This window comes from Siphateles boraxobius, unplaced genomic scaffold (assembly GCF_051911475.1).
Source record: "Siphateles boraxobius isolate OS27281-9 unplaced genomic scaffold, OSU_SipBor_1 32, whole genome shotgun sequence".
NCBI classification, from domain to species: Eukaryota; Metazoa; Chordata; class Actinopteri; order Cypriniformes; family Leuciscidae; genus Siphateles; species Siphateles boraxobius.
Window position 1 is genome coordinate 4,150,982 of NW_027508942.1, and position 27,451 is coordinate 4,178,432.

At 38.7% G+C, this 27,451-nt stretch overlaps 1 protein-coding gene across 1 annotated transcript; it reads right to left on the reverse strand.

Annotated features, from left to right (window-relative positions):
* Nucleotides 1–26,391, reverse strand: gmps (guanine monophosphate synthase). The gene is made up of 16 exons (XM_077194609.1): nt 26,155–26,391; nt 23,001–23,179; nt 22,255–22,369; nt 21,541–21,638; nt 21,307–21,410; nt 20,972–21,165; nt 18,053–18,218; nt 16,251–16,402; nt 15,787–15,960; nt 12,939–13,044; nt 12,006–12,121; nt 11,318–11,443; nt 8,618–8,733; nt 5,999–6,129; nt 4,780–4,952; nt 1–1,727 (listed from the first exon to the last, which is right to left on the reverse strand). Exons 1-16 carry the CDS (start codon nt 26,179–26,181, stop codon nt 1,626–1,628), a joined length of 2,079 nt encoding a protein of 692 aa, XP_077050724.1. The 5' UTR covers nt 26,182–26,391; the 3' UTR covers nt 1–1,625.
* Between the last annotated feature and the right edge of the window lie 1,060 nt (nt 26,392–27,451).

The window sequence follows — 27,451 nt, forward strand, 5'->3', positions numbered from 1 at the left end:
TGATGAGAGAAATCTGAACACAGAGTTCTTTATTAAAGCTCAGTTTGCATTATACAAATATCAGTTTCAAACTGCATGCGGTGGCTTGGTCTGAGGCACAATACTAAAGTAAAACAGCATTGTTCATGTTTAGACAAAAAAAAAAGAGGCAGGGGGGGGGGGCAACATAGAATTGCATAAATTAAACTGAATATCATATGTAATATTGCAGTTTACCCACTTAACTTGTTAGTTGTATTTTTAATAGACAAGTAAAATATACACATGATAAATGTGACGCTGAGAAAAAGACATTAAGAGCAATTAAGACAAGGGAGTAAGTTCATCTTGCATTGAGTTTTTCTGCTATCGTGACAACAGAAGGTTTTGAAATGAAATCTTTGAAGACAATAAATACCGAGCATGTAATTCATTTCACAACAATTCTCTACATCATAAATGGGTCGGACATTTGAGCGTCCCTCTCTCTATACAGACAAGAACGCGCTTCTGTTAAAGGAGTGGAATATTAAAAACGAGGCCACGCACACAGGAGGACTCCAATATTGACTTATGGTCCAAATTCATTTAAGCTCAACTTAGCCCAAAAGGACTCGGCGTACGTCCCCGTCAATCACGTATTCTTCCACCCTCTGTAAATCTCTTGTCCTTTGCCTTCAGAAACACTATTGCTCTACAAAGCACAAAAAATACCAAGGCCTTTGTTGGTGAAAATAAGAACACTGTTGATCTTACGCGTTTATAAGACCAGCCCAGGCAAACTCATTTAAAATGCAGACATCAGATATTACACTTAGCACTATTCAAATGTTAATAATCCTTTTCTTGAAATGAGAGAAGAAAATAATGCAGCATAAAATAAAGTCACATCCCTGAAAAACAAAGTAACCCCCCCAAAAAAAGAGAAAAGAAAACAGGCACAAATTTCAGGAAGCCTCCAGATTTAGGAGTCTCCTTCACAGCAAAACTTCTGTGATAAACCAAGCCGCCCTCAGCGTGAGGAGCGGCTGTCTGATTTGGCAAATAAACTTGGATTGGTCACGGTTTAAAGAACTACTACTGCTGCTAATCTTCACCTGCCACTTCTGTGAAAGAGCTCAGGTGACAAATCCACACCCAAATCAACACTGGGAGAGTGAAAACAAGCTTTTAAAGGCAGAAAGCGGCGATCCTTGAATCAGTGGATTTGCTTAAAAAACAAAAAAAGGTTTTGTTCGTGTCGTGCTGCACATGGACAGTCGACTGCCTTGTAACAACAGAAAGCATGGAGGAGTGACCTGTCACAATGCATTAAACACAGAGCTGATACAAAAAACTAATTCAATGCATCATCATTATTATTCTCAGTGAAGAGGATAACAACAACAACAATTATAATACCAATAATATTACAACCGACCCCAAAAAAAGTGGCCGGACTGAAGTAGCGATGTCAGCTTAGCGCCGATCACAGTACAACCTGCCATTGTCGGGAATGTTCCGGTCTCAGTGGGACAATGACAGGGCGGCGTGCCTAAAGGGGTCGTGGGAGTGGAGACGTGGGGTTCGGGGGGGAATGTTACAGTACCGGGAAAGAGGGAGGTAGAAGAGGAGTCGACGAGGATAAATCAGAAGAGTCCAGAGCTCTACTCCCATTCGGTGGTTCCCGGTGGCTTGGACGTCAGGTCATACATCACCCTTGAGATGCCAGGGATTTTCTTGATCTCGTTGACCATTTTGAGAACCACCTGTGAACAGAGGAGCACGAGTTAGTGGACGGGAATGATGGCGGGAGGGTTTGTATTAGAGTTGAACGATATATCGTTTTAGCATCAAATCACAGGATGTAAAGGCATGTTAGTTGATCCGTACGGGCCAGCTGTACCCGGATTCAGAACGCATGTGATTTTTGTGGATTATTTGCAAAGTTTAACCATCATAGAGTAAAAGTTTATAATTTGCGTAATGTGTCGAGTCAGGCATCAAGAGCGAGAAGACTTCCCTTTATCTTTCTTAAGAGCTTAAATGGACACGCGCACACAGTCAAAATGCCCATCTCGGGGAGTATCCTTGTAAACACAGTCGGTTATATGTTGTAAACTAGAAGGGAAACGGATGCGTGTCATTTATAATAGGTCCGTGCATTCGTCTTAAAGGGACAGCAGCCTAATGTACATGCAGCTGTGTGTCACTAATAAAATAACTTTTGATAAATTGCATTAATTATATTAGTTATATTACAGTGAAGACTGTTATTAGGGGCCAAGCACCGAAGGTGCGGAGGCACCTATTGTATCTGTTCCGGTTCTTATTATTATTATTCTTCTTCTTCTTCTTCTTCTTCTTCTTCTTCTTCCGACTGGGCGTCTATGGCAGCCCATAGAACCGTGTCCGGGAAAGTTGTTTTGGTTTGACATTCTGATAGAGGACAGTCCCAACATCAATTGCACCAATTTTGGTGTCTCTAACTCATTGCCTCTAGCGCCACCACCTGTCCAAAGTTTCACTTTTATTATGCTAATAACTTTTGAACCGTTTGGCCTATCAACAAAATTCTTTTTTCCTCTGATTCCTGAGCTCATGACGATTCGATCGCACCCTATGACGTAATTTTCCGTCATAAAAATATGGCCGCCATTTTGAATTGTCCAAAAAACCTAATTTTGCGAACTCGTCCTAGACGGTTTGTCCGATTCTCACCAAAATCGCACCAGATCATCTCCAGGCATTGGCGACAAAAAGTTATGGAATTCAAGTCGATTAGTCAAACCGCTTTTGATAAACGCGCAAACAAATTTTACGTAGCGCTTGCGAAAACAGACGTAAGGCTGTATCTCCGCAACGCTTAATCGTATTCAGACCAAACTTGGTACATGTCATCACAAGCATGACCTGAGGCTACATGCTGCGTTTCGGCGCAGCGCCACCTACTGGTCCGGAGATATGAAAAACGGCTATTTTCGCTCATAACTTCTGAACGGTTTGTCCAAAAATCATAAAAGTGGTCTCTGTAGATTCAGGGCGTCATGCCGAGTCGACTGATATCGAATTTTCCCAGATCAGCCATTTTGGCTGTCGGCCATTTTGAATTATGTGCTAAAATGCTGTATTTTTTGAACGCATGAACGAATTGTTACGAAACTCGGTATGGGTCATCGGTACGATGCCCTGAAGGAGCCTGAGAAGTTTCGAAACAGCGCCACCTAGTGGTAAAATTTATTTTTCAAATGCTTATAACTCTGGCTGTGGTTGACTTATTTTCACGGGAGTCATCTCGTTGAGGTCCTGAATCCTTGCCGAGTCCACAGATACCAAACATGCTAGGTTTCAACTTACGGTTTGTGTAGCGTTGTGATTTAGCGCTTAAAAAACATTTGCCGATATCTTCGAAACCGCTAGTCCGATCGAGACGAAACCACCGTCAGAAGTTTGGAACCATAGCTTGTTAACTATATGTGAGAGCCCAAATGCCAAAATATTGATGGTAAGGGGTAGTAAAATCAAATCAAAGTCACGTGTCAGTCATTTTTTATGTTTTTTTTCATATAAATGTCTAAAACTCCGAAGCGAATTGAGATATTTTCACCAAATTTGGCACACACATGTATGGGCTCATTCCAAGGACACATGAAAAAAAATTGTGAGATTTTGCCTCTTGGTGGCGCTATAATAGAACAAAACATGAAAATCCCATTGATTTCAATGCAGTTTTGTGATGTGAAATGCTATACTTAATGAACACATTGCTGTAACATTATGAAACTCAGAATTTGTTACCAGCACCTTGCCTTGAAGGTACTCAAAAGATTTCAAGACAGCGCCACCTGTTGGTCAAAAGTTAAAATTACATTTCCAAAAATGCTAATAACTTTTTTTAAAATGTGCTTATTGTAATGACACTGGTCTTAATAGATTCCTTGGGTCATGCCGAGAACATAGATACCAAGTTTGACGTATTTGGACGAACTTCCTGTCCGCCATCTTTATTTACTTTCAAAACCTTCTTTTTCGAACTTCTCCTAGACCATTCGTCCGATTTTCACCAAAATCGAATCGTGTCATCTCCATACCGTGCCGACTAAAAGTTATGGATTTCGTGACGATAGACGAAACCGTTTTCGTATACCGCAGCAGCAAAGTTGAGACATGCTGCCAAAATGACTATTAAGTCTTTATCTCTGCAATGTCTTGATATTTTGACACCAAACTTTGTATGTGTCATTGTCACCTCACTCTGACCACATCACATCGATTTCGTAACTGCGCCACCTATTGGTCGAAAGTGATAATCCATTAAATCATCTTAAAAGTTACTGTATATATGATTTTTTAACCATTTGCCTAAATTCATCTTTAAATGTCTTTAATTGCTCCTTGCTGCAGTTGGTCTGCCAATCCCACCCATGATGGCATCTGTTTCCGCTTCTTGCGCTTGGCCCCGGAATGGCTGCTTGCAGCTATATTTTTACATGTGATTATTCAATTTCTGTACCTGAATACTGTTAGATTTACCTGAAAAACATAAACCACTACTTATTTCAATTGTATCTTTCTTTTATTGTATTTCGCTATGCTTGTAATTTGTTTATAATTTTCTATGCAGATTCATTCCTCTTCAAAATCACCCCAATTATTTAAGAATGATTCATTCTTTTCAAATAGAGTTATTCAAATCATCTGGTTAAATAGTTTTTTATAGTTTGAAATATTTAATCGCAGAAAAACAAAATATGGCAATGTACGTTTTTTGTCCAACATCGTGCAGCCCTAGTGTGTGTGTGGACGGATGTGAGCTCTCACCTCTTCAGGGATTTGGTTGTCTGGAGTCGCAGCGATGCCGGTCATGAAGTCGCTGGTGATGAAGGTTCTGATGACGACGGACCGTCTGCAGGACGGCTGCTTCTGAAGCGGGTCACGATCAAAGTGCAGTGGGGTGAGGATGACTGGCATCTGGCTGATTTTACTCGAGTAACCTGGATATAAAGCACAATACATAACGCTAATGGTAGTGTGAACAGCATTCATAAACAGTGATGTATACATAAACAATCTAGTCTACACATGCCAACATAGTAGGTGGAGGTATTGCACCTTAAAGAATAGCACACACAAAAATGAAAATTATCCCATAATTTACTCACCCTCAATCCATCCTGTGTGTATATGACTTTCTTTCAGTCGAACCTAATCAGAGTTATATTAAATGATATCCTGGCCATTCCCAGCTTTGTAATGCCATTGAAGTGTGTCCAAGTTTTTGAAGCTCAGAAAGCGCATCCATCCATCATAAAAGTAAGTTAATAAACGCCTTCTGAAGCGAAGCAATGGGTTTTTGTAAGAAAAATATCCATATTTAAAACTTTATGATCTATAGTTCACGAGAGAGTCGAGTTTCGGCAGAAAGATTACTTTTATGATGGATGGATGTGCTTTTTGAAGATTCAAAACTTAGACACTATTCACTGCAGTTATAAAGCTTGGAAGAGCCAGGATATTATTTAATATAACTCTGATTATGTTCGGCTTCAAAAAGGAAAGTCATATACACTTAGGATGACTTGAGGGTGAGTAAATTATGGGATAGGTTTCATTTTTGGTTGAACTATTCCTTTAATGCTGGTTGCCACCCGTCATAAAACGGGAAAAAGACAACGATGATGCCATGTGTAGCTACTACTGCTGCACAGAATCATAATGGAGGAGATAGACAAAAGCGAGACCATCCACAAGCATCCAAAAACATTTGTGGGACTTTTTTTGGATGCCTGTTCGCACCACAGATGATAACTATAGCTTTAAATAGTTAAAACTGTATAAAAAACAGAAATCTTAGTCTCACAACAGTAAGATTTGCTGTCTTTGACTGCTGTTGTCTAACCAAGCAGATTTTCCCCTCAGAGACGTGACTGTGGTAAAAGTGTTTACACAGCTCTCATAGTAGTCATAGCTGTGGTGGGAGTGTTTACACATGTAAAGGTTATGACAATAATAAAGCAGACAGGAGACAACCAGCTCTTACCAGACTCCCTTAAAATGGAGTGTGCTACAAAATCTGCCTGTCTTAGCGTGCTCAGTACACCAGTGGTCAGGAAAGTGGGCGTGATGTCAGTGGGCGGCTCCTTAACATGTGACCCAAAGACGTAAACAACTCTGCAAAGGAAGAGATGAACAAGAGAGAATAAGACCTTTATTGACACTGTCATGTCTTTATTGGGATAGTTCATGTGAATAAAAGCCTAAAATTAAACCTGTTCATCAAATAAAGCGATTGTGTCTCTTCAGAAAATTTGGACTAAATCGCTCAATTCATTTTACGATCTCTTTATGAACTTTTTGAAGCGTCAAAGTGTCAGTTGCGTAGATTGTCAATGGAGGGACAGAAATCTCTCAGATTTCATTATAAATATCTTTATGTTTCGCAGATGAACGAAAGTCTTACTGCGCTTTCACACCGCCGCTGGTCGAGACTGCCAAAATTCGCTCTCGCCGCCGCCAGCGACGCCATAGAAAGATTAGTGGGCGCTCTGACGTAGATCGAATGCTTGTTTTTTTTTTTTTTTTTCTTAATTTAAAGGGGCCGCAAAGCAAACAATCATGTTAATCATTATTTGTGCAGACTGACCAAGTAGGGTATAAGTTAACCTCGTGGAATCTTTTAAATGTGAAAGTAAGAAATTGATCGATGGAAAGAACTTAATTATAGTGACATGAAATAAACCTATTAAGGCGAGACGCTACAGATGACTAGGGTAATTTTTTTTAACTAGCAGATATCACCATGAAACTTTGCCAGTTGATCACCTACATTAAGATGAGAAAAAAATGTATTACAAGTTTTCTGTAATTTAATGTTTAAATATGCAAATGAGGCATTATCTAATTAAATATGCGCTAATTTAAAAACGAAATCTGAGTATTGGATAAAGCCAGGTTCAAAATTATTTTTTCATTGTGTTCACATATTATATGGGGAAAAAAAATTACAGAGGGATTTATTGATATCTACTTTTGTTATCCTGTAAATTAGAATATACTGCCAATAGCCTTAAAAAAATGATTTTCACCATGTTTTTTGGAATAAAATGTTATATAAATCAGGCTAGGAATAATATATTTACAATTCCCTCTGTAAATGTCTTCATAATATAACTAGGTACAAGACTGGAAAGTTTGGTGTATATAGTTGCTACTGAAGTGGAGATTTCGGACTTGGAGTATGAGAGAAAAGTCATTTTGAGAAAACGGGCTTTAAAGATTTAGCATCAGCCAATGAGATTGCGCATTTAGAGTAAAATCCCCCCTTTTACTTTCACGATTGGTTGCTGATAAAAAGGAAATGACCATATTTGGATCCGACAATATTGTACAGGAGAGAGTGAGCTTTCTAATGGTGTGTGTGATGACAGGTTGCAGATCGCGATCGCGGAGCAGAGGGATGATTTATAACGACAACTTTTGATGAATTTATGAGAAATCTACAGACGCAAACAGACAAAGTGTAGTAAAATAAAGACCTAAATGTGTATTTCGGACTTTTTTTCCACCACAAGTCTGAAAGAAGACATGTTATTGAAGACAAATATCCCAAAATCTCAAAATTGACCAGTGAAAAAAACCAGATGTTTTTGCCTGCCGTGTCTCGCCTTAAAAGCCATTTGTGTGGCTTTTGTGTTCATGGCTAAGTGCTAATCTAATTTGTTTTCCCGCTGAAAAACAAGCGTTCTAGAGCGAAAATGTTGCCTATAAATAGTGTTGCGCGCTTTCTTATCAAATTCACATGATCAACATCCTCTATTTTGCTCGGGAGCTAATGTGGGCAGAACCTAAGATTACAGGACTGCGTTCTCTGCAATCCTCTCAAGAGGAGGGCGTCTTCTACATAAAAAAAAAATACTTGCCGCCGAACCGCGTCATAGCTCATTACCATAAAGTTGACCTGACTTAAACTCTCCACGCCGCTCTCACAGTCCAAGACACGCTGCTGGCGACTCACATTGAAAATGAATGCGGTGTGAACGCACAATAACGGGTTTTGAACGAGATGAGGGTGATTAAATGATGACAGAATTTCATTTTTGGGTGAACTATCCCTTAATAGTCCCAGACTATTTCACACATAAATAACAATTTTGTCCCACCTACACTACCATTCAAAAGTTTGGGAACTTTTTTTATGTGTTTGAAAAACAAAAAAACTCATCTATGATGGAAAATTCATTATATTGTGAAACTATAATATATATCAAAATGCATTCCTGTGATCAAAGCTGAATTTTCAGCTTCATTACTCCAGTCTTCAGTGTCACATGATCCTTCAGAAATCATTCTAATATGCTGATGAAATATTTCTGATTATCAATTATGAAAATTGTTGTGGTGCATCATATTTTAAGGAAACCATCATACATTTTTTCAGGATTCTTTGATTAACAGAATTTTTTTTTTACATTATAAATGTCTTTTGATCAATTTAATACATCCTTTCTAAATGAAAGTGAGAACCAGTGGCATTTAGCTTCAGTGACATCACACCTGATGCAATTTGTCCAAACAAATAATTTTTTCAGAGGGGATCATGAATAGTCCCATAGTTCTTTAACATGGTTGGTGGAGCAAAGTGATATATGGATGTCATTACCTGTTGATGGAGTGACAGATCCGTGGGATGAGTCTGGCCAGGAACATCAGTGAATCCCAGTGAGGAGCCTCTTTACTGCTCACCCCACAAACATAACTGTATGACCGGGAGTCACCCTGTACAGACGGATCATAGGTAGGACATGTTCAGCCCAACATCTCAGAAAGACAAAAATATCAATTTTAATTAAATATACATTTGTGCAGAATGAGTACATCCTTGCTGTTAACCATTAACAACAACACGCATAAATACAGTGCACGGTATTTAAAACTCTTTGGCCCCCTGTGTGTCAGCATGTCCCAGCTCAGAGTCTGGAGACCGGAGTAATTTTAGCACAGCCGTGGTTTAGTAGTAGGCTGTTTGTAAGAGGAACACCCAGCCATGCATCAACCAATGTGGTGAGACGCTGACGGCTCTGTCTGGACCAGTGAGTGAGAACAGAAGTAAACCAGCCTCCTCTAGCACTAGGATTGAAAACCAGTTTATAAATACAAACATCATGAGACGTGCACATAGCAGCAGAGGAACGATCACTCTATATGCTGATATGAGTATATCTATACAGACTGTACTGCACTGAAAATACAGCTCTTTGACATTCTCATCAGACCTTTAAATAACATACAAATGAAACAAAGCAGTAGAGAGCGAATAAGCATAATGTGTGTGTGTGTGTGATAGAGAGAGAGAGTGTGTGAGTGAGTGAGAGTGAGTGAATATGTGTGTGAAATGAAAGACTATGTTTGAAAGGCTAACCACAGAAATTTGGACATTTTGGTGCTATGCAGCCAGACAGGTCATTCTGTCTTCCAGACAGAGTTAGAGTTTGTTGTTTTGGAGACAATATCAATTTAACCTAAAACAAGTGAGCAGTGTGATGGAGAGGGGTCATCATAGGCACTCTGATTGGTCTGCAGCTACGCATTAGCCGCAGAGTGCAAAAAAATTTTTTTAACCTTTATTTAGCCAGGGAAATCCTTTGAGAACAAGTCTCTTTTACGAAGGAGCCCTGGCCAAGAAGGCCGCAATATAAGTTTCACATAAAATACAAAATATACAATAAACATGCAAAACATTATACATTAACAATACAATTAAACAGCCACGCTTAAAAAAATACAATGGCCTTACAACGGTTAGAGATACAATGTAACAAATTACAATACAATAGACTTATCCGAATTTGGGAAGCAGGGTCAGGTGCCCATTGTGCCTGCTTCCCGATACTTTACTAGCCTCTTAAAGTGACCAAAGGAGACCAAGTTATCAAGTTTTAAGTCATTCTGTAATAGGTTCCACGCTTATGGAGCAGAACTTCTAAATGCTTGCTTCCCTAACTCTGTTCGAGCCCTAGGCACAATCATGTGGAGATTATCATTAGAACGCAGAGAGCGAATGCTGGGCTTGAAGGACATAAGCCTACATAAATAAGGGGGCAATGTCCCAATAATGGATTTATATATAAACAATCGCCACCGGGTTAGCCTGCGCTGAGCAAGGGAGAGCCACTGGACCAGATCATACAGAGTGCAACAATGTGTAAAGGGTTTGCACCCTGTAATGAATCTCAGTGCGCCATGATAAACTGAATCCAGTTGGTGCAAATATTTATTCGGGACGTGCATATATAAAAAAACACCATAATCCATAAGAGACAGAAAGGTAGCCTCGACCAATTTCTTCCTTGTTACAAGAGAAAAGCAGGCCCTATTCCTAAAATAGAACCCAAGCTTTAACCTTAGTTTCCGGGCTAAGGGCTAATGGCTAATGAGCCTTAAAAGTCAAATGTTCATCAAGTATAAGCCCTAAGTACTTATACTCTGCCACACGCTCTATTAGATTTCCCTGCAGGGTTACAATGTTTGGAGGGATAGCTGTGGAGTTCCTGTTATTTGAGAACAAGACCGTCAATGCACAGTGTTGTGACACATTCTTCCCATAGCGATCATTAAAATTTTGTGACTTAGTGTTGGCCAGAGAAGACCTTCTGTTGGCTCAGACCAGACAGGATAGCCTTCGTTGCCCTTGTGCATTGATGAGCCTTGGGTTCCGGTCACCGGTGTGTTGGTAAATTCTCACCACTGCTGAAGAGAGCAACACACAAGCCTTGGCGTTTCAGAGATACTCTGACCCAGTCGCCTTGCCTTAACAATCTGTTGAGTACGAGAGCTGATTGTTTGCTAACCATCTAATTTGCCCAGACCTTAATATGTGGTCTTGTTAGGAGATCTTGCTTCATCTGTGACCGGTCATAATATTTTGGCTCATCAGTATATAACACTTAATTCCTATGCAAACTGACATGCTAGTAAAAAGCCAGAGAATTTGCCTGTTGGCAGTTTAGAACGCAATGAGCAATCGAGTATATAGATCAGTGATTAAGACTCGAGGCAAATAGTAACCTCATTAAAGCGGGTCAATCTTACATGGAAAGAGCCACCACCATGTCCTGCCGAATACTCAGTAACACTGTTATTGGACACTTTTGCATGTGGAATAAATTAATCATGCCTGACTCTAGGTGCAATTCTACAATACCATCTGTATTTGAAAAGTGAGACTGCATGCACACCACTAGGTGTCCGTACCAGTGAAAGACATATCGTTCAATGCAACAAGCAAAAAATATTGAGTGGATCATTCTTATGCTCACATTATGAATTATGTCTGAAAGTATTGGCGGATGACAAGGCTTACCTGCACACCGACAGTTTTGATTGGCAGCAGAAAGGCATTTAGTGAATGAAGGCTGGTGATCTGCATGAGTTTCTCTTCCTCCTCATCTGATATGCATGACTTCACTCTTTGAAGAAGGGTGTGAGGCTGGATGGATTAACATCAGAAGGATTGATATTTTATAGCATGTTATATATATATGTTATATATGCATGTATATAATCTAAAGGAAGCTCTGTAACGACTGTGTGCTTTAAAGTGTCCACTTTCAACTTAATCAGAAAACTTACTGTTAAAGGCGCAGTAAGCGATTTCTGAAAATCGTCTTAAATCAACACCAAAACAATTGTGAATGTTTGCTAGATGTCTGCTCTGAAAAACAGTGTGTGTGCTGAAAAAAATATTGTGTTTGTACATAGTCCTGGCTGTGTAAATAGGAGAAAAAAACAAAGTGGATCGGACCAAACAGACCGAGCACCACAACACTCTTGTAGCCAATCAGCAATAGGGGGCGTGTCCACTCACGAGGGGGGTGGAGAGAAAGGTCAGAGAAATATAATTGGAAGAAGTAGTTTCAATTTCAGATATCAACAGTGTTTCTCAGAAATCGCTTACTGCACCTTGAAGTTGAAAGGGTCAATTATGTAAGTTCAGTGCCAAAAATTCAGCCAACAAGAAGCAATGTTTACACACACACACACACACACACCTTTTTGACACTGGCAGAGAAGTCTGTGATGATTTTCAGGACGTTGTTGGTCTCTGCGAAGTCTTTACAGACGTAAGGCTCATCAGCACAGATCACTCTAATGGCCAAACCCGGACCTGCAACACATTACACACAATTTCAGCAAAGCACATTTCAGAATCGTTACATGAAACATTAAAAAATGTACACTTGCATTAAAAATTTTGGGGGTCAGTAAGTTCTTTGTTTTAGAAAGAAGTCTTGCAAAGCCTGCTTTTATTTGAAAAAAAAAAATACAGTAAAACTGTAATATTGTGAAATATCGTTTTCTACTGTAAACCGTAATTTATTCCTGTGATAAAAACTGAATTTTCAGCATCATTACTCCAGTCTTCAGTGTCACATGATCCTTCAGAAATCACTATAATATGATGATTTGCTGCTCAAGAAACATTTCTGATTATCAATATTGTAAATGCTTTTACTGCTTTTTGTTGAAACTATAACAAATTTTTTCAGGTTTCTTTGATAAATAGAAAGTTCAAAATAACAGGATTATTTTAAAATAGTTTTTTTTTGTTATAAAAGTCTTAGTCAATATTGATTAAATTATTAGATTAAAAACATCCTTGCTAAATAAAAAGTGTGAATGCTCTTTGTAGATTTGATTAATTATATGATTATAAATCTAATGATGACCGGCGATTCTGAAGTGTGCATACGATGGACACATCACTATCCCATGAGGCCACGGGAGAGGATTTGTGAAGAACAGTGAAGCGACGTAATTGACGCTGGCAGGTCACATGATAATGACAACATGGTGTATGAAGTACGTCCGAAAGGTACACTTGAAATTGACAACCTATGCAATTTGTTTTAACTACTTATTAGTGGAACTGAAGCAAATAATAAAGCAGAAACAAGGATTTTGGAGGTTTCTGAAGGTCTTACCAGGGAAGGGGTGTCGGGAGACGATCTCTTCGGGGAGTCCCAGCTCTCGACCTAGTGCTCTCACTTCATCCTTATGGAAATCCTTCAGTGGTTCGATTACTTTACCCTGAGGGCACAACGTTCAGAAGAATCAGCAAATAACAGTTATGAACAGTTTCTTCAACATGAAGAGGAAGAGACTCCTCTATTCTGTCACAGCGCAGGGGGCTCTGAATAATATACTGCAGACAAATACAACAAAACCACTTTCCCTGCTTGAGTTCACCTATACAAAAGAAACAAAAATGTAAAAATAAAATAAAAAAACTTCAAAAGCATCAGAGCTTAAGAAATTTAAGGAATATCCAGTTACCAAGCTAAAGGGGAGGGGTGAGGAGAAAGAATATTTTATTTTAATTATTATTATTTCACTCTAATGCTAAAACACTGTAACAAGTTCAATTATCATCACAGTCAGGCAGAAACCTCTCCATATTCTTTATTTTTTCATAAATCATTACTATTGGTCACCCTTTATGCCTGCCTGTGGGTTTTTCAAATATTTAAAAAAAAAATTTAAAGAGCTTGTGACTAAACTTTGTAGCTCCATTGGATTTTAAACTGTCAGTCAAACCTCATAAATCCACCAAGCCTCTATCGTGAATGAAGTGTGACGAGGGTAAATAAAGAACAGGGCCCGTATTCATAAAGATTCTAAGAATCCTCTCAGAAAACTCTTAATTTAGCTTAAAAACTTTTATGTAGGAGTCTTAGCTTAAGAGCGATTCGGGACCGATCTGAGAGCAACTCTTTAGTAAGGAAAAGACAAAAAGTTTTATCTTAGTGAGGAGGCGGGGCTGACCCCGTTGCTATGTATGACACAATCTAATGAAGACTGTGATTGGTTGGTTGTCCAAGAAGGGAAAAAAAGAGTGATTTTAAGTATAGGGTCTATTCTAAGCCTTCACTTTGCCTTAATTTTTCCTATTTGACCGTTCTCACACACACACACACACACACATTATATATGTGTATATAAATCCTTTTTTTTTTTTTTTACCATGCTGTTAATTTCCTATAAGTCCACTCTTTCCAATTACACTGATTGCTGGCATGTCTATTTAAGTGGTGGTTTGAATGTTGGTTTTAATGTAACAAACACGGAATCAAAACCAAGAAGGATGAGAAAGCCCGACTGGACAGAGGAACAGTGTTTACTGTTAGCCCATTTAGTGGATGAACACAAGGCCATCCTTAAAGGAAAATTCGGGCCAGGTGTCAATCTATAGCGTCTTATTAACTCACTGTTACCCCTTTTCCACCAACAAGAACCGGGTGCTGGTTCAGAGCCAGAGCCAAAGCTGGTTCAGAGTGGGTTCGACTGACGAGCTTAATAAGAACCGATTTGCCTTTCCACTGGCTAGAGAGCCACAACAGAGCCAGATCTTACGTCACTGTATACGTCTCATGTTGCCCAGCAACGCTAGTGCGGTAGCGCCAAACAGTACGCCAGGTTTGTTCGAGAGGCATCGGCTTCTCGCAGATCGATCTCCGCATGACATCAAAGCACTGCGATAGCGATCTAAAAGCACAAGGAGTCGTATGTTCTCCAAACACTCCCGCAGCTCCGATCGGTCCGCGCCGCTCCGATGCATCTCGAACAAGCCATCAACAATAACGGACGTTGCAATACTATGGATGCTCATGGGTTTACAAAAAAATCGGAGTCCAACGCGTTTGTGCAGCTCGCCGTAACTTACATAGACGGATATTTATAATCGAGCTGCTATTAGCTCGACTAGCTGCTATTTAAAAATGGCGGTCACAAGTTTCTATTCGTCTTGTTGGTCACGGTAACCCCGCCCCCAGCCCCTGACGCAAGTGGTTCTTACTTGGCTCTGTTCTAGACCAGCAATGATTTGGTGCTACTTAAGAACCACTTTTCCTGGTTCGGAGCTGGTGCTTTGCGTGTGGAAAACCAAAGAACCGAATTGAAACTAGGCTCTGGCTCCGAACCAGCACCAGCTCTGCCTTGGTGGAAAAGGGGTATGTCATCCATTGTCTGCAACTAATTTCTTCTCCCTATTCGTCTTTCTGCCATTTCTCCTCTGCTAAAGAAACTCTTAAGCCTCTTAAAAGTCCTCGTCCGTACTCCTAACAATTTTGACCGTAAGACCTCTTTTAAGGGTTAAGATGCTTTCTGAATTACTTTTTTCTTTACTAGGATTTTTCTTTAATTTTAGGAGTAAACGCCCACATTTCTAAGAATTTTCTAAGAATTTTGTCACTAGGAGCTAATCTTTGCATTAAGATTATGAATACGGGCCCTGGTTGTTTGAATAAAACTAGTGTTTTATTTACTCAAGAAACACTATTAATATATTAAGGCTAATGATTTATTTATTTGAGGAACAGAGAAGAGTGTCTTAGTCCAACATTTGTTGTCGACAGCCAATCTGTCTTAAACCTTTTATAACATGAGATTTTGGACAAATCAAAGAAAAAGACTGAGCGCCCACATTGCTATAGTAAACTTTTAAACCTGTAAGTTGATGAAATTGCTGGGTTCTAATGACAAAATCCATATGTCCGACATTCATGGATCAAAAAACTTTTAACTTCATTTGAGCTTGATTTTTGGTAAAATGCTAATAATATGACATGCAAATATCGAACCATTTATAATTACAGAGTGTTTAACAATTAAAAAAAAATCATTAGGAAATGAAACAATGGAGAGTTTCAGGACATTAATGAGGAAAGACAGGTTTGCCTTGTATTAGGACATGTTGCAGGCAGGACTCAAACCTGCAAACGTCATGTTGGCACCATTGATAACACAAATGTGTTGGCTGATGTTAATCTTTACCTCGTCTCTGAGTTTGCGGATGAGCTCTGTGTCGTTGTGGTGAGTTTTGATCATTTCTGCTTTCCCACTAGCAAGGTGAGACGCACTCTCAATAAGGTCTGGTCTGAGCGTTCCTTGCGCCAATAACACATCCTCTGGCTTCAGATTCATCTCTCCAATCACCTCATTCGCCACCTGTGAGAGACAGCACATTCAGGACTCACTGTTCTGCTCCATACTTTCTCATATTATAGTCTGCTACACATTCAGATCACTTCGCAACTCAAGAGACTTTAATGCTCTATAATAGGTTTATTCTCCAGGCGAAGTTTTGTTTATTGTGTACACAAGATATTTTAGGCGAATCAATACTGAAGTCGACAGATCCCTACACTAATATCATTACAGGACCATCTGGTAATAATGACGACATCAATTCAGTTATTGGTGGACAGACAGTCATCTATAAAAGCAGAGCTACACACTTTTACAAATGTATCCCCAATGATCTTCCGCTTCTCTTCTGGATTGGTGGTCATGTTGAGCGTTTTGCTGATGCGTTTCCTGGGTGTGCGGTCCTCTTCTGATATTGGCAGGGTCGTTGTGCCGTTGTAAAAGGTGTGTGCTGCGTTTACAACTGTGAAGCAGAGAGAGTGATGCTATAGTTACAAGGTGTGTGTTTCAGAAAAAGTACAAATTAAGGGATGCACCGACGTATCGGGCAAGAATCACCATCAGCCGTCAAAAGCAATTATTTTCACTATTGTTTAAAAACAGCTAATTATATGTCAATCAAAAGGGGATGGAAAAACATGTCCGATTGCAACTCGTACTGTGTGTAAAGAAAATGTCTTGTGTTGAATGTAATGCTGTCGAAGTTAATGCGACAATAATGCATTAACAGTTCAAAAATAGCGACGTTAATGCAGGCTCTATTCAACCCTATGAATCACCCATAGCTCAAGCCAGGACGGCCAGGTCTGCGGCTTCTCCATACATCAAACATTATTTGTATAATGTTATCCCATCCAAAAATTAAACAGAGCTGCTTTGTGCTCTGTTACTTCTGATAAGAAACAAAGTCTTAGCTTTCAAATTATTTCCATTTAATCACAAAATTCAATCAATAAATCGCAATAAATTGATGCTCCTAAATGTATCACGACATATTATTGACAGATATTGTTATGAATAATTGGTATCGTGCATCTCTAGTAAAAATTTTAATTAATTTAAATAAAATAATAAATAGAATTTAAGGCGAGACACGGCAGGCAAAAACATCGGGGTTTTTTTCACTGGTCATCTTTGAGATTTTGGGATATTTGTCTTCAATAACATGTCGTCTTGTGGTGACAAAAAATCAGAAATAGACATTTAGGTCTTTATTTTACTACACTTTGTCTGTTTGCGTCTGTAGATTTCTCATAAATTCATCAAAAGTTGTCGTTATAAATCATCCCTCTGCTCCGCGATCGCGATCTGCAACCTGTCATCACACACACCATTAGAAAGCTCACTCTCTCCTGAACAATACTGCCGGATCCAAATATGGTCATTTCCTTTTTATCAGCAACCAATCGTGAAAGTAAAAGGGGGGATTTTACTCTAAATGCGCAATCTCATTGGCTGATGCTAAATCTTTAAAGCTCATTTTCTCAAAATGACTTTTCTCTCATACTCCAAGTCCGAAATCTCCACTTCAGTAGCACCTATATACACCAAACTTTCCAGTCTTGTACCTAGTTATATTATGAAGACATTTACAGAGGGATTTGTAAATATATTATTCCCTAGCCTGATTTATATAACATTTTATTCCAAAAAACATGGCGAAAAACTTTTTTTAAGGCTATCGGCAGTATATTCTGATTTACAGGATAACAAAAGTAGATATCCATAAATCCCTCTGTAATTTTTTCCCCATCTAATATGTGAACACAATGAAAAAATTATTTTGAACCTGGCTTTATCCAATACTCAGATTTCGTTTTTTTAAAATATATGCAAATTATCGCATATTCAATTAGATAATGCCTCATTTGCATATTTAAACATTAAATTACAGAAAACTTGTAATACATTTTTTTCCCATCTTAATGTAGGTGATCAACTGGCAAAGTTTCATGGTGATATCTGCTAGTTAAAAAAATTACCTTATTCACCGTTAGTGTCTCGCCTTAATAGGCAATAAATAAATGATAATAATGCATGTATAAAAAATGTAATACACAAATTAATTAATTTATGCAAAACAATTTACCAAAAGGAACCTTCTGAATGTTACCTTTGAGTTTGATGCCGAGTTTAGTCAATGCTTCCTCAACACTCTGACTCTCTCTCTTTCTCATGAAGCCGTTGTCGATGTGAACAGCAATCACTTGCTCCTGGTTTAGGGCTTTATTCAACAGGGCCGTGCACACGGTGGAATCCACACCACCACTCAATAACACCTGCACACACACACACACACACACACACACACACACACACACACACACACACACACACACACACACACACACACACACACACACACACCATGATTTAGGACTCACTTTGGACTGTAACTGTAAACAAGACATCCAATAGACACAAGTGTTCAAATAGACAGAATAAACAGTAGACCAGAGATGACCTTAGGGGGGGAATTGCTGTAATATTATGTCCATTAATAGATTATAAATCCAATATAAATCCTCAGTTCACTCTCTAGAGAGAAGACCCACTTCGCAGAAGCTCAGGGAGAAAATCACCTTGCTTTCGGAAAGAACAGTAACTAATTGGTATTTTTAATTAGTTACCCTAGTGCACACACACACACACACACACACACACACACACACACACACACACACACACACACACACACACACACACACACACTGCCTGGAGCAACAGCAATTAACAGAGAATTAGACAAGTTAGAGTGTTATGCCACTAATCACATATGTGCCTCCAAAAAGCACAAAAAGTCCTTTAATAGATAAAGAAAGATCAATATCGCATTGAGCCCACAATAACAGTGGTTATTCTGGTGTGACGGAGAAGACTGGTATATATTGTTATGTTCAGCCAATGCTGTAATCATGGCCGAAATCTATGAACATACCATATGAATAATGTATGAATACTTCCGGGATTCCAGTGTCCGGTTTTGACATTATCAAAATCCGATTTGAGCAGCCAGACTGAGACGCATCTGTAAAAATCTTAATGTGGTTTGAATCAGATTTGGGAAAAAATCTGATTTCATGTATTTTTTTGTGGTCCAGACTTTTAAAATCACATCTGAATATGACCAAAAAAAAATTTTTTCAGCAAATATAGCCTATTAAGGATGTGCCAGAAAGCCATGGAAAAGAAGTAACGCATTCTACTGATCTCCTAGAGGGACATGGTGATGGGAAAAAACATTTCAGCGGCTTGCTGCCGTAGTCTGAATAAAAGTGTTTGTATTTCTTATGTACGACAAATATCATATGTAGTCAAATCTAGTAAAACCGCTCCCAAAACACAGAGTGCGCGTGATCGCAAATTCAAAAGTGATACCCCGCATTTTGATGCCAGCTTGCTGATACCAGCAAATTATATACAATATAATTACCCAACTACAGAATTACAAGTGAACTCAAAAGCATTGAAATATGTTTTTTCCTTCCATCTCATATTTTTTCCGTAGAACGTGTCATTTCCTTTCCAAATAAGGTATTCAGCATTAGGCACATCCCTAGCTTATATTTTCAGTTTATAGTAATTTGGTTATGTCATTTTTATTAGTTTTGGGGATTTTTTTCCAATTAAAGCGGCACTATGCAGGAATTTCGTTTTTGTCAAACAGCGACCCCTAGAGTCGCGGTAGAATACTTGTATTTAACGTTACTGTCGTAACTCACGCACAGCGTGACAGTCCATCTATGATCTGCACTCGTGGCCTCTGCACTTTATAATAATAAAGTAGCATACCGCGTTAGGCTTACCTGAGCCTTAATGCCAGATGACATCAATAAAGTTAAATCATGTACGTCGCATTATTTCATAAAAATGCCCGTTATTATGATGTTGTTAGACATGATTATTGCAATTTATCATAATAGTTTGCAAATTCCGCTCATTACACTATTTACAACGTGTAGGCTTATTTATGTCCTGATAATTATGTGAGATATTGACAACTGTTCTCATGATAATCGCAGGAATCAACTTTAACAGTGAAAGCCTGAGCGAGTGGGACTCTTGTCCGGTTCCTCGCGCTGTCAGATTCTCGTTACCTTTTTCTAGACTCTTCCAATCACGCTTTCTTCATTATTTTCTCCATTCTGAAAACGCAGGTCTGATATTTACTCGTGTCTGACTCCTCGCTCGGTCAGGCTGCCGTTTTCTCTGTTCCTCCGACAATGCTTTCCTAGCTTTCTGCTTCTTATAAGCCGGCTTTGCCATGACGATAGTTGTTCTTATAGCTAGCCGGATCCTGGATGGGGGCGTGTATGCGTGTAATGTGTGCAGTGCCGTAAAGCAATTCGTTACATCGCAAGAGCTGAAATCACGCGATACTTCCTAACGGCGGTCCGCCGGCCCAAAGTTGCAAGTGCGGTTTTTCCACTCACAGGCTACCAGGGGGGGGCGAGACGACCACCATTCAACCCAACAAGAGTCATATAACCATTCCAATAACTCTGAAGCTGTTCAGTTAAGCTAAAAAAAACTGCATAGTGCTGCTTTAAGCTTTATTTTTGCTTTAGATTTAGTAATTCAACTTAAAGTTATTTCAGTTAGTTGCCAAGGCAAGTTTTTTTAAGTTTAAGTTTTTTCATCTAATATTTATATTTTATTCCTGATTCCTCGGAAAAACTGATTTTTAATAGCTTTAGTTAACAATAACAACACAACACTAAAATCACTATATGTGATTGCAAAGATAATAAATGTTTGGGTTACACTTTATATTAGGGTGATGTTGTTACATTGCAGTTGCTTAAATAAACTCTGAGTAATATTAATTAACTACATGTACTTACTATAGAGTTATGGTTCGGGTTTGTATTATGGTTAGTTACTTGTAATTATGCATTAATACTATGGTAAGCACATGTAGTAACGTGCAACTGTCACCTTAAAATAAAGTATTACCAAAGAGAGTGCACTTCACCTGTAACTGACCAATGATTGTTTTAAATGTCAGGTTGAGGGGATTGACGGCACTCACCAGAACTTTGGATTTGTCCACCTTCTCTTTAATCTCCCTGATGCAGGACAGCTGACGGTTCTGTACGGTGAAGTTACTGCTGCAACCGGCAATCTCAAACAAGAAGTTGCGTAGCATGTCCGTCCCCCTCTCAGTCAGATCCACCTCTGGATGAAACTGAGTGCCATAAAGTTTCTTCTGCTCATTAGCAATGCCTGAGACAGAGACGGACACGGGAAATGTCTTAAACCACAAACACTCACAGCAATAGCAAAGTATCCAGCGCCAGACACGCTCAAAAATGCCTTTTTTAGGATATGAAGCATGTGTAGGAAGTCATCTTCAGGTCCACCCACCTGCAACAATGTTTCCAGACTGTGCAACAATCTTGAATCCTTCTGCTACTTTGTCGACGCTGTCTCCATGTGTCAGCAGAACAGGTTCCTCCTTTTGCAGCCCCCTTGAAACACACAAAAGAGTTTCAGCACAAGATATTGCAGTTCTATCCACTTTTATCCTCACTTCTCCGTGGGGGCGTTGTTTACGACAACACAAAAACCTGCTAACTGGCATAATAAAGGGATCCGAACCTGAAGAGAGAACAGGAATTGTCCAACGCGATGTCAAAGACACCGTCCTCCCTCACACTCTTCCTGTGCACCGTACCTCCGAAAACTTTATTCATCATCTGGCGGACACAAAAAAAAACAGTCAGCCATTTGACAAACTAAGTGTATTCATTTATTTATGATTTAACACCATATTCACGGCAATCAACATTATTTTAATTTTAAAAATAATTATGATTACAATTTCACTTCAATACATTTTTTACAATAATTTAATAATTTTATATTAAAAAACAATCAATATACAAAAACACATATACCAAAAATATTCTATTTCGGTATAAATCACAAGATTGATGTATTTGTGATCAAATAAATGCCGCTTTAGTGAGCAAAAGAGACTTCAAATGCATTTAAAAACTTACTGGCTAATGCATTTCATTCATTTGATTTTATTATTCATAATAAAATATATAAAAAATAATAATTTGAAACTAAATAATGATAATAGTTATTATTATTTTTAATAATAATAATAATCATCAAAGCAAGGAATGCAATAGAAGTGCTGCACGGGGTGAAATCTCGGTGCTCTTTGGTTGTATGGGATAATTCAGCTCAAAAAACAAAAGTAGTGCCTTGGAGTACCTTTGTTTTTTGAGCTAAATAATAATAATCATTTGTATTTATTATTATTATTAATAATAATAATAATAATGATCATTAGTTTCTCACCTGCATTCCATAGCAGATTCCGAGGACTGGTTTTCCGATGGTGAATATGGCTGGATCAAACCAGGGTGCATCTTCAGCATAGACAGAGTTCGGCCCTCCGGATATAATAATGGCCCTAACATTGCAGACAATAATTTGATATTCTCGTTATAAACCAATTATATTAACCAAAATATAATTACAAAAATATCAAGTGGCTGAGAAAGATGGAAAGAGTCTGTGTCTGTCGAATCATTGAGACTGGAAAAAGTTCTAATGCAAAGGCCAGATCATGTGATCCAATTATCTCTCCAACTTGTGGGTTTCTCTGTCTTTCTATCAGTCTCAATGTTCACCGCTTCAGGAAAACATCAGCTTTGTTTCCTTTTACGTTCTCATCGGTGGAATTCACGGCGCTCAATGAACTCAAGGACAAATTAACTTATGACGGTTTATCTTTACCGAATGGTGTTTTACAAATATCTAGAATAGGTTTTAAAGTAGCAGCAGCTGGATGATTATAACTCTACAATAACAAAATGTGTTTGCAGTCTCCATCAGTGCCTCCCAAAACTTCTGAAGGAAGTGAATTTGAAGGTCTTTAAAGGGAACAAAGCCTTGGATTCACAGTGTTAGTTCAGATACTAAAGCCTGTCGGTTACCATATCAAACATTTCTACTTTGCAATTCAATTAGGCTTACCTGGCACTTTTTAAAATGAGAACCAAACAGCATCTACTGACAAGTATTGGCACGGATGGGCTCACCTGAAACCCTGCTCTCTGATGGCGAAGGCTGGCGTCTCCAGAGGCAGAATCTCAGACTGGACAAACAGCTCTCGCACCCGCCTGTCAATCACTTTCCCATACTGCGCTCCCGCATCTAGGATCACGACGGCACCCTCGTAGGAACATAACCCATCTTTAGGCTCTCCCACGATATCCAGCTGCAGACACACAATGAAGAACACGTGTTACATAATTCCCCATGTTATGCAAGTGAAACACTACTAATTAAATTTGTGATGCATTTAAAGGCACATGTTTGCATGTGACTGGAGACTACAGATGTGCTGCTTCTGATAAATGTAGTCACATGACTCCCAGGAAGGTAATGTTCCATGTAATGCATCTATAACCGTAACTGCCCGACCCTGCACTTTGTGGCTGCGTCCGAAAACTTAGGCAGCTGACTTGTTGGCAATGACTCTGCAGGCAGCGTTCGCACACGAAGGCACCTCACGAAACTGATTTCAGACGGTGGCATAACTTTTTAAAGATTTACAGCAAAATAGAGCAAGCTTTGGTGATAAGTAAGCTAATATATAATTACTATAATAGTAATTTCTTGCTAGAAATGACATCAGAAGTAGAAAACGTTGGTCAAAAACGTACATTTACTGTACACACAAACTGACCAGCAACCACAACTTTCAGACGCCATCTTGATTGTTTAGCTCAGGCGTAGGCAAGTTCGGTACTAGAGAGCCGCTGTCCTGCAGAATTTATTTCCAACCCTAATCAAACACACCTGAACAAGCTAATCAATGTCTTCAGGATTACTAAGGCTATAGGCAGGAGAGGTTTATTTTAGTGTTGGAGCCAAACTCTGCAGGACCGAACTTGCCTACCCCTGGTTTAGCTCAACACTGAATGGAAAACACAGGATTGTGGGATATCAAAAGCCAGTGAAGGATGCATCTATGCTGCCTTCAAATATCCATCAGATGAAGGAGACAGGAAGTGAAGGTAACATTAGATTCTGACGTGCCTTGATGCCTCGAAGGCAGCATTTTTAAGTTTTGGGACACAGCTTGTGTGTGTGAATTAAAGTGGTCCTATTCTACTTCTACACATTCTATACATTTTCAACTTTAGTTAGCGTGTAACGTTGCTGTTTATGGTTACAAAGCTCACTCCAAAGGGAGATATTTTATTTAACCGAATCCACTTTTCAAGAACTACAATGCATTTTTACGGATCTTATCAAGTCATAACGTTCCTCATTTAAATAATCTCCACCCATGGGACACGCAAAAAAGTTGGCGAGGCCTGGTTGAGCTGCGCTAGAGAAGATGAAGATGAAACTTTTTCCAACCCGGAAAAAGTTTGTCGGTGTCAAAGTCTGTGCTTGAAATCCGTTCTGAACGATCCTCTTGTATGTTAACATTGTCAGGGTGTGAATCAGGCTCGAAATGGTTTGAAATTGACGCCATTGTTAATATTTACATCCGAGTAGAGCTTGCGGTAATGAAGGGACAGGACATTTCCCAAACAATCACGAAGCGCTACCAAATCACAACACACTGGCCAGCTATTTGCCAGCAAACCAATCACAGCACATTTCGTATTTCGGTAGGAGGGGCTTCATTGAAAACGACCGGAGAACCAGACTGGGGAGAGGCGAGCAGTAAAAATGTCAAATATGTGAAAAATAATGCGGATGAAAACATATTCTAGTACACCCCAAAAAACAAAATCAAGAGGTCAAAAACAGCATAATAGAACCCTTTAATGTAGTCATTCTTAAAAACTTGTGATATTAGACATGTGGCATATTAATCAGCCAATAGTTTTCCATTTTTTGTCTAGTATGGTAAAATGAGAGGTAAAATATTTTAAAACATAACTAAAAAGTATAATTATGTCGATCTTATTACATTTATTTTAAAAAATGCATACATTACACACACATATACATATCTATCTCTCTCTCTCTAATATATATATATATATATATATATATACACACAAAAGAAAAAAAAGACACATTTATAAATATTTATTTTGTAGTATATTTGTTTGTAAATATAAATACATTAATGTTGTTTTATTTATATATTGTAATTATATTATATTAAATTTAATCAGTAATAAAATTGACAGCCTGCTATTTAGATATCATACAGGCCATTTTTGGCATTAATCACATTACTTTTTTTTTTTAAGTACAAAACCTGCCTATGTTTGTTAATATTTTTACATTATTATTATTACACATTTTACTTTATTATTTTATGGCCTCCACATATGGAGTATATACTTGTATACTTGTTATAGTATCAAGTGTGATCAATTTTAACTCAGAAACCTGAGGTGAAAATAGATCAGCCATGATTTCAGAAAAGACAGCATACGCACTACGAACCCATGTTTCCCTTACGATCGTTTATAAGTACGAAACCCTCCCACGTGGTTTGCGAGCGCAAGAAAACAACACTTTATAACTGACTCAGAAGAGTATAAAATGCCGGAAAAACGCAAAAAAGTTATTTAAATAAACACACGAAAGAGTGCAGACATTAACTAATAGACATGTAATATGCAAAGATAAAACAAATAGAAATAAATGAGCCATTTTCCAGTGTTGAAATGCACTGGCCTGTACACCGTACAGCTCATACTAGCATGTTAACACAGAACAGCTAAACTTTTCGGTGATATACTGCTATTCGATAAATGCTTTGCAGCTGCATGAAACTCATAGGTGTTTCACAGGTGGCTGTTGATTTCAGTCACAGCTCGGAAACCTCATCAACAGTGGAAGCTCAGCATGTCACATTGATTGAGGCAAACTAGCATTAGCTTGTGCGCTCGAGCCCCGGCTAACCGAATGCACGAGCTGACTGCGCGCGCTGCGAGCTTCGCCCGGGGCATGTGATGTTCTCACTAATATCACATCCAGTACCACGACATCAGCCGGTAGAGTGCTGTAGGCAAAGACCGAGCATATAAATCATCCATACAGGCAAATACGCATTAATAAATGTACAAAAATCAGCCGGGTAGCCGCGCGCTCTAAGTTTCCCAGTGCAGACAGGCCGCGTGTGAACGGGGAAAACCGGTAGCGAGAACCGGTGATACGCACAAGGACGGGCAGAAGAGTTTGGGTTCTGTGCCATGCTTAGGCCGGTTTACTGACCTTCGTATCCCCGTTACACTGTGCCATGAGTGCGTGATGTGAGCGGACACTCCTGTCTATCCGTGTTTCTGTTGTGAGCGTGTTCAGTGGGTCTCTCGCTCGCTCTCTCTCTCTCTCTTCCGTGTGATCGGTTGTTGACGGTCTCTCTCACTCTCCTGCTGGCCGCTTTACTACTACAGCTCCGTTACCGTATATTCAGCATGATATTCAGCCTGCTCGTTCTCGTGGTGTGTGATTGCTGATAGGGAGGAGTTTGACGTTAAGAGTAAGAGAAACGTTTCTGTTGGCTTGAATCGTTTAATACGTTTGAAGATAGATTTCATTCAAAATTCAGTCCATGTTTGGGACAAATACAACTGTTGGTTTAATATTTACATTTAAACCCAACGGTGGACCTTTTTCACACAGGACTACTGTGATGACGCGTTTTAACGGCCATCATCGTAATTCCTGCAAAGTTTTATATATATATATATATATATATATATATATATATATATATATATATTTTTTTTTTTTTTTTTTTTTTTAAATATATGTAGGGTACATTGATGACACTATACTTCGTTTTACTACCTTTCCATAAAAAAAACAGTGGCTGTGGGAGCGACGGAAAATTTTGCGTGTTTCTCCCTTTTTTTTTTTTTTGAGAAAGCTGTGACAACAATATTGTGGAGTTTTTCTTTTGGCTATTTAAGAAAATTGGCATTTTGAACACGAACAATATATTTAACATAGTCTCGTTCACCGCTATAGAAGTTTACCCAACCATGATGACTTCTGCTTCTGAGAAACCCGGAAATGTGAAAAAGGGTTGCTCAGAAAATTGTTTTTCCTGAATTAATGTGATATGTGTTGTCACAGTTTAAAGTAAACATTTGGCCATTTAACAATCTCTTAACGGGAGAGGTTCAATGAATTAAAAACAACATTCTGAAATTAAATGCTATAGCCTACTCATTGGGATTCCAGTAAAGCAGGACTATATCCAACTTTTAATATATAGATTTTGACGATTTAACAATTAAAGGAAATCATAATACATACAAGGTACATAATAGTATACATATTAGAAATGTTTGAAAGGGCCTACAGTCAGACTGCTATTGCTATCAGACTGCTATTGCTATCTAAGAGTGTGTGTAGCCTACTAAAGTTTTGGGCATAATATGTAATATGACAACTAAACATTTGCCCTGAGATGTTGATTTTAAGTAGTCTAAGTTGGATTGTTTGGCATTCACTGCTTTGTAAGTACACTTATGTAGTCTTGATTCGGGCAAGGAAAAAGAAGCAA

What these genes read in the sequence shown, in the direction of transcription:
- gmps (XM_077194609.1), bottom strand. Translation starts at nt 26,181, where the DNA reads ATGGCACAGTGTAACGGGGATACGAAG. An exon ending in GTCTGGAAACATTGTTGCAG is followed by an intron (nt 21,166 to 21,306) that starts GTGGGTGGACCT and finishes TCTCTGTCTCAG; the next exon opens with GCATTGCTAATGAGCAGAAG. An exon ending in TGGACAAATCCAAAGTTCTG is followed by an intron (nt 18,219 to 20,971) that starts GTGAGTGCCGTC and finishes GTGTGTGTGCAG; the next exon opens with GTGTTATTGAGTGGTGGTGT.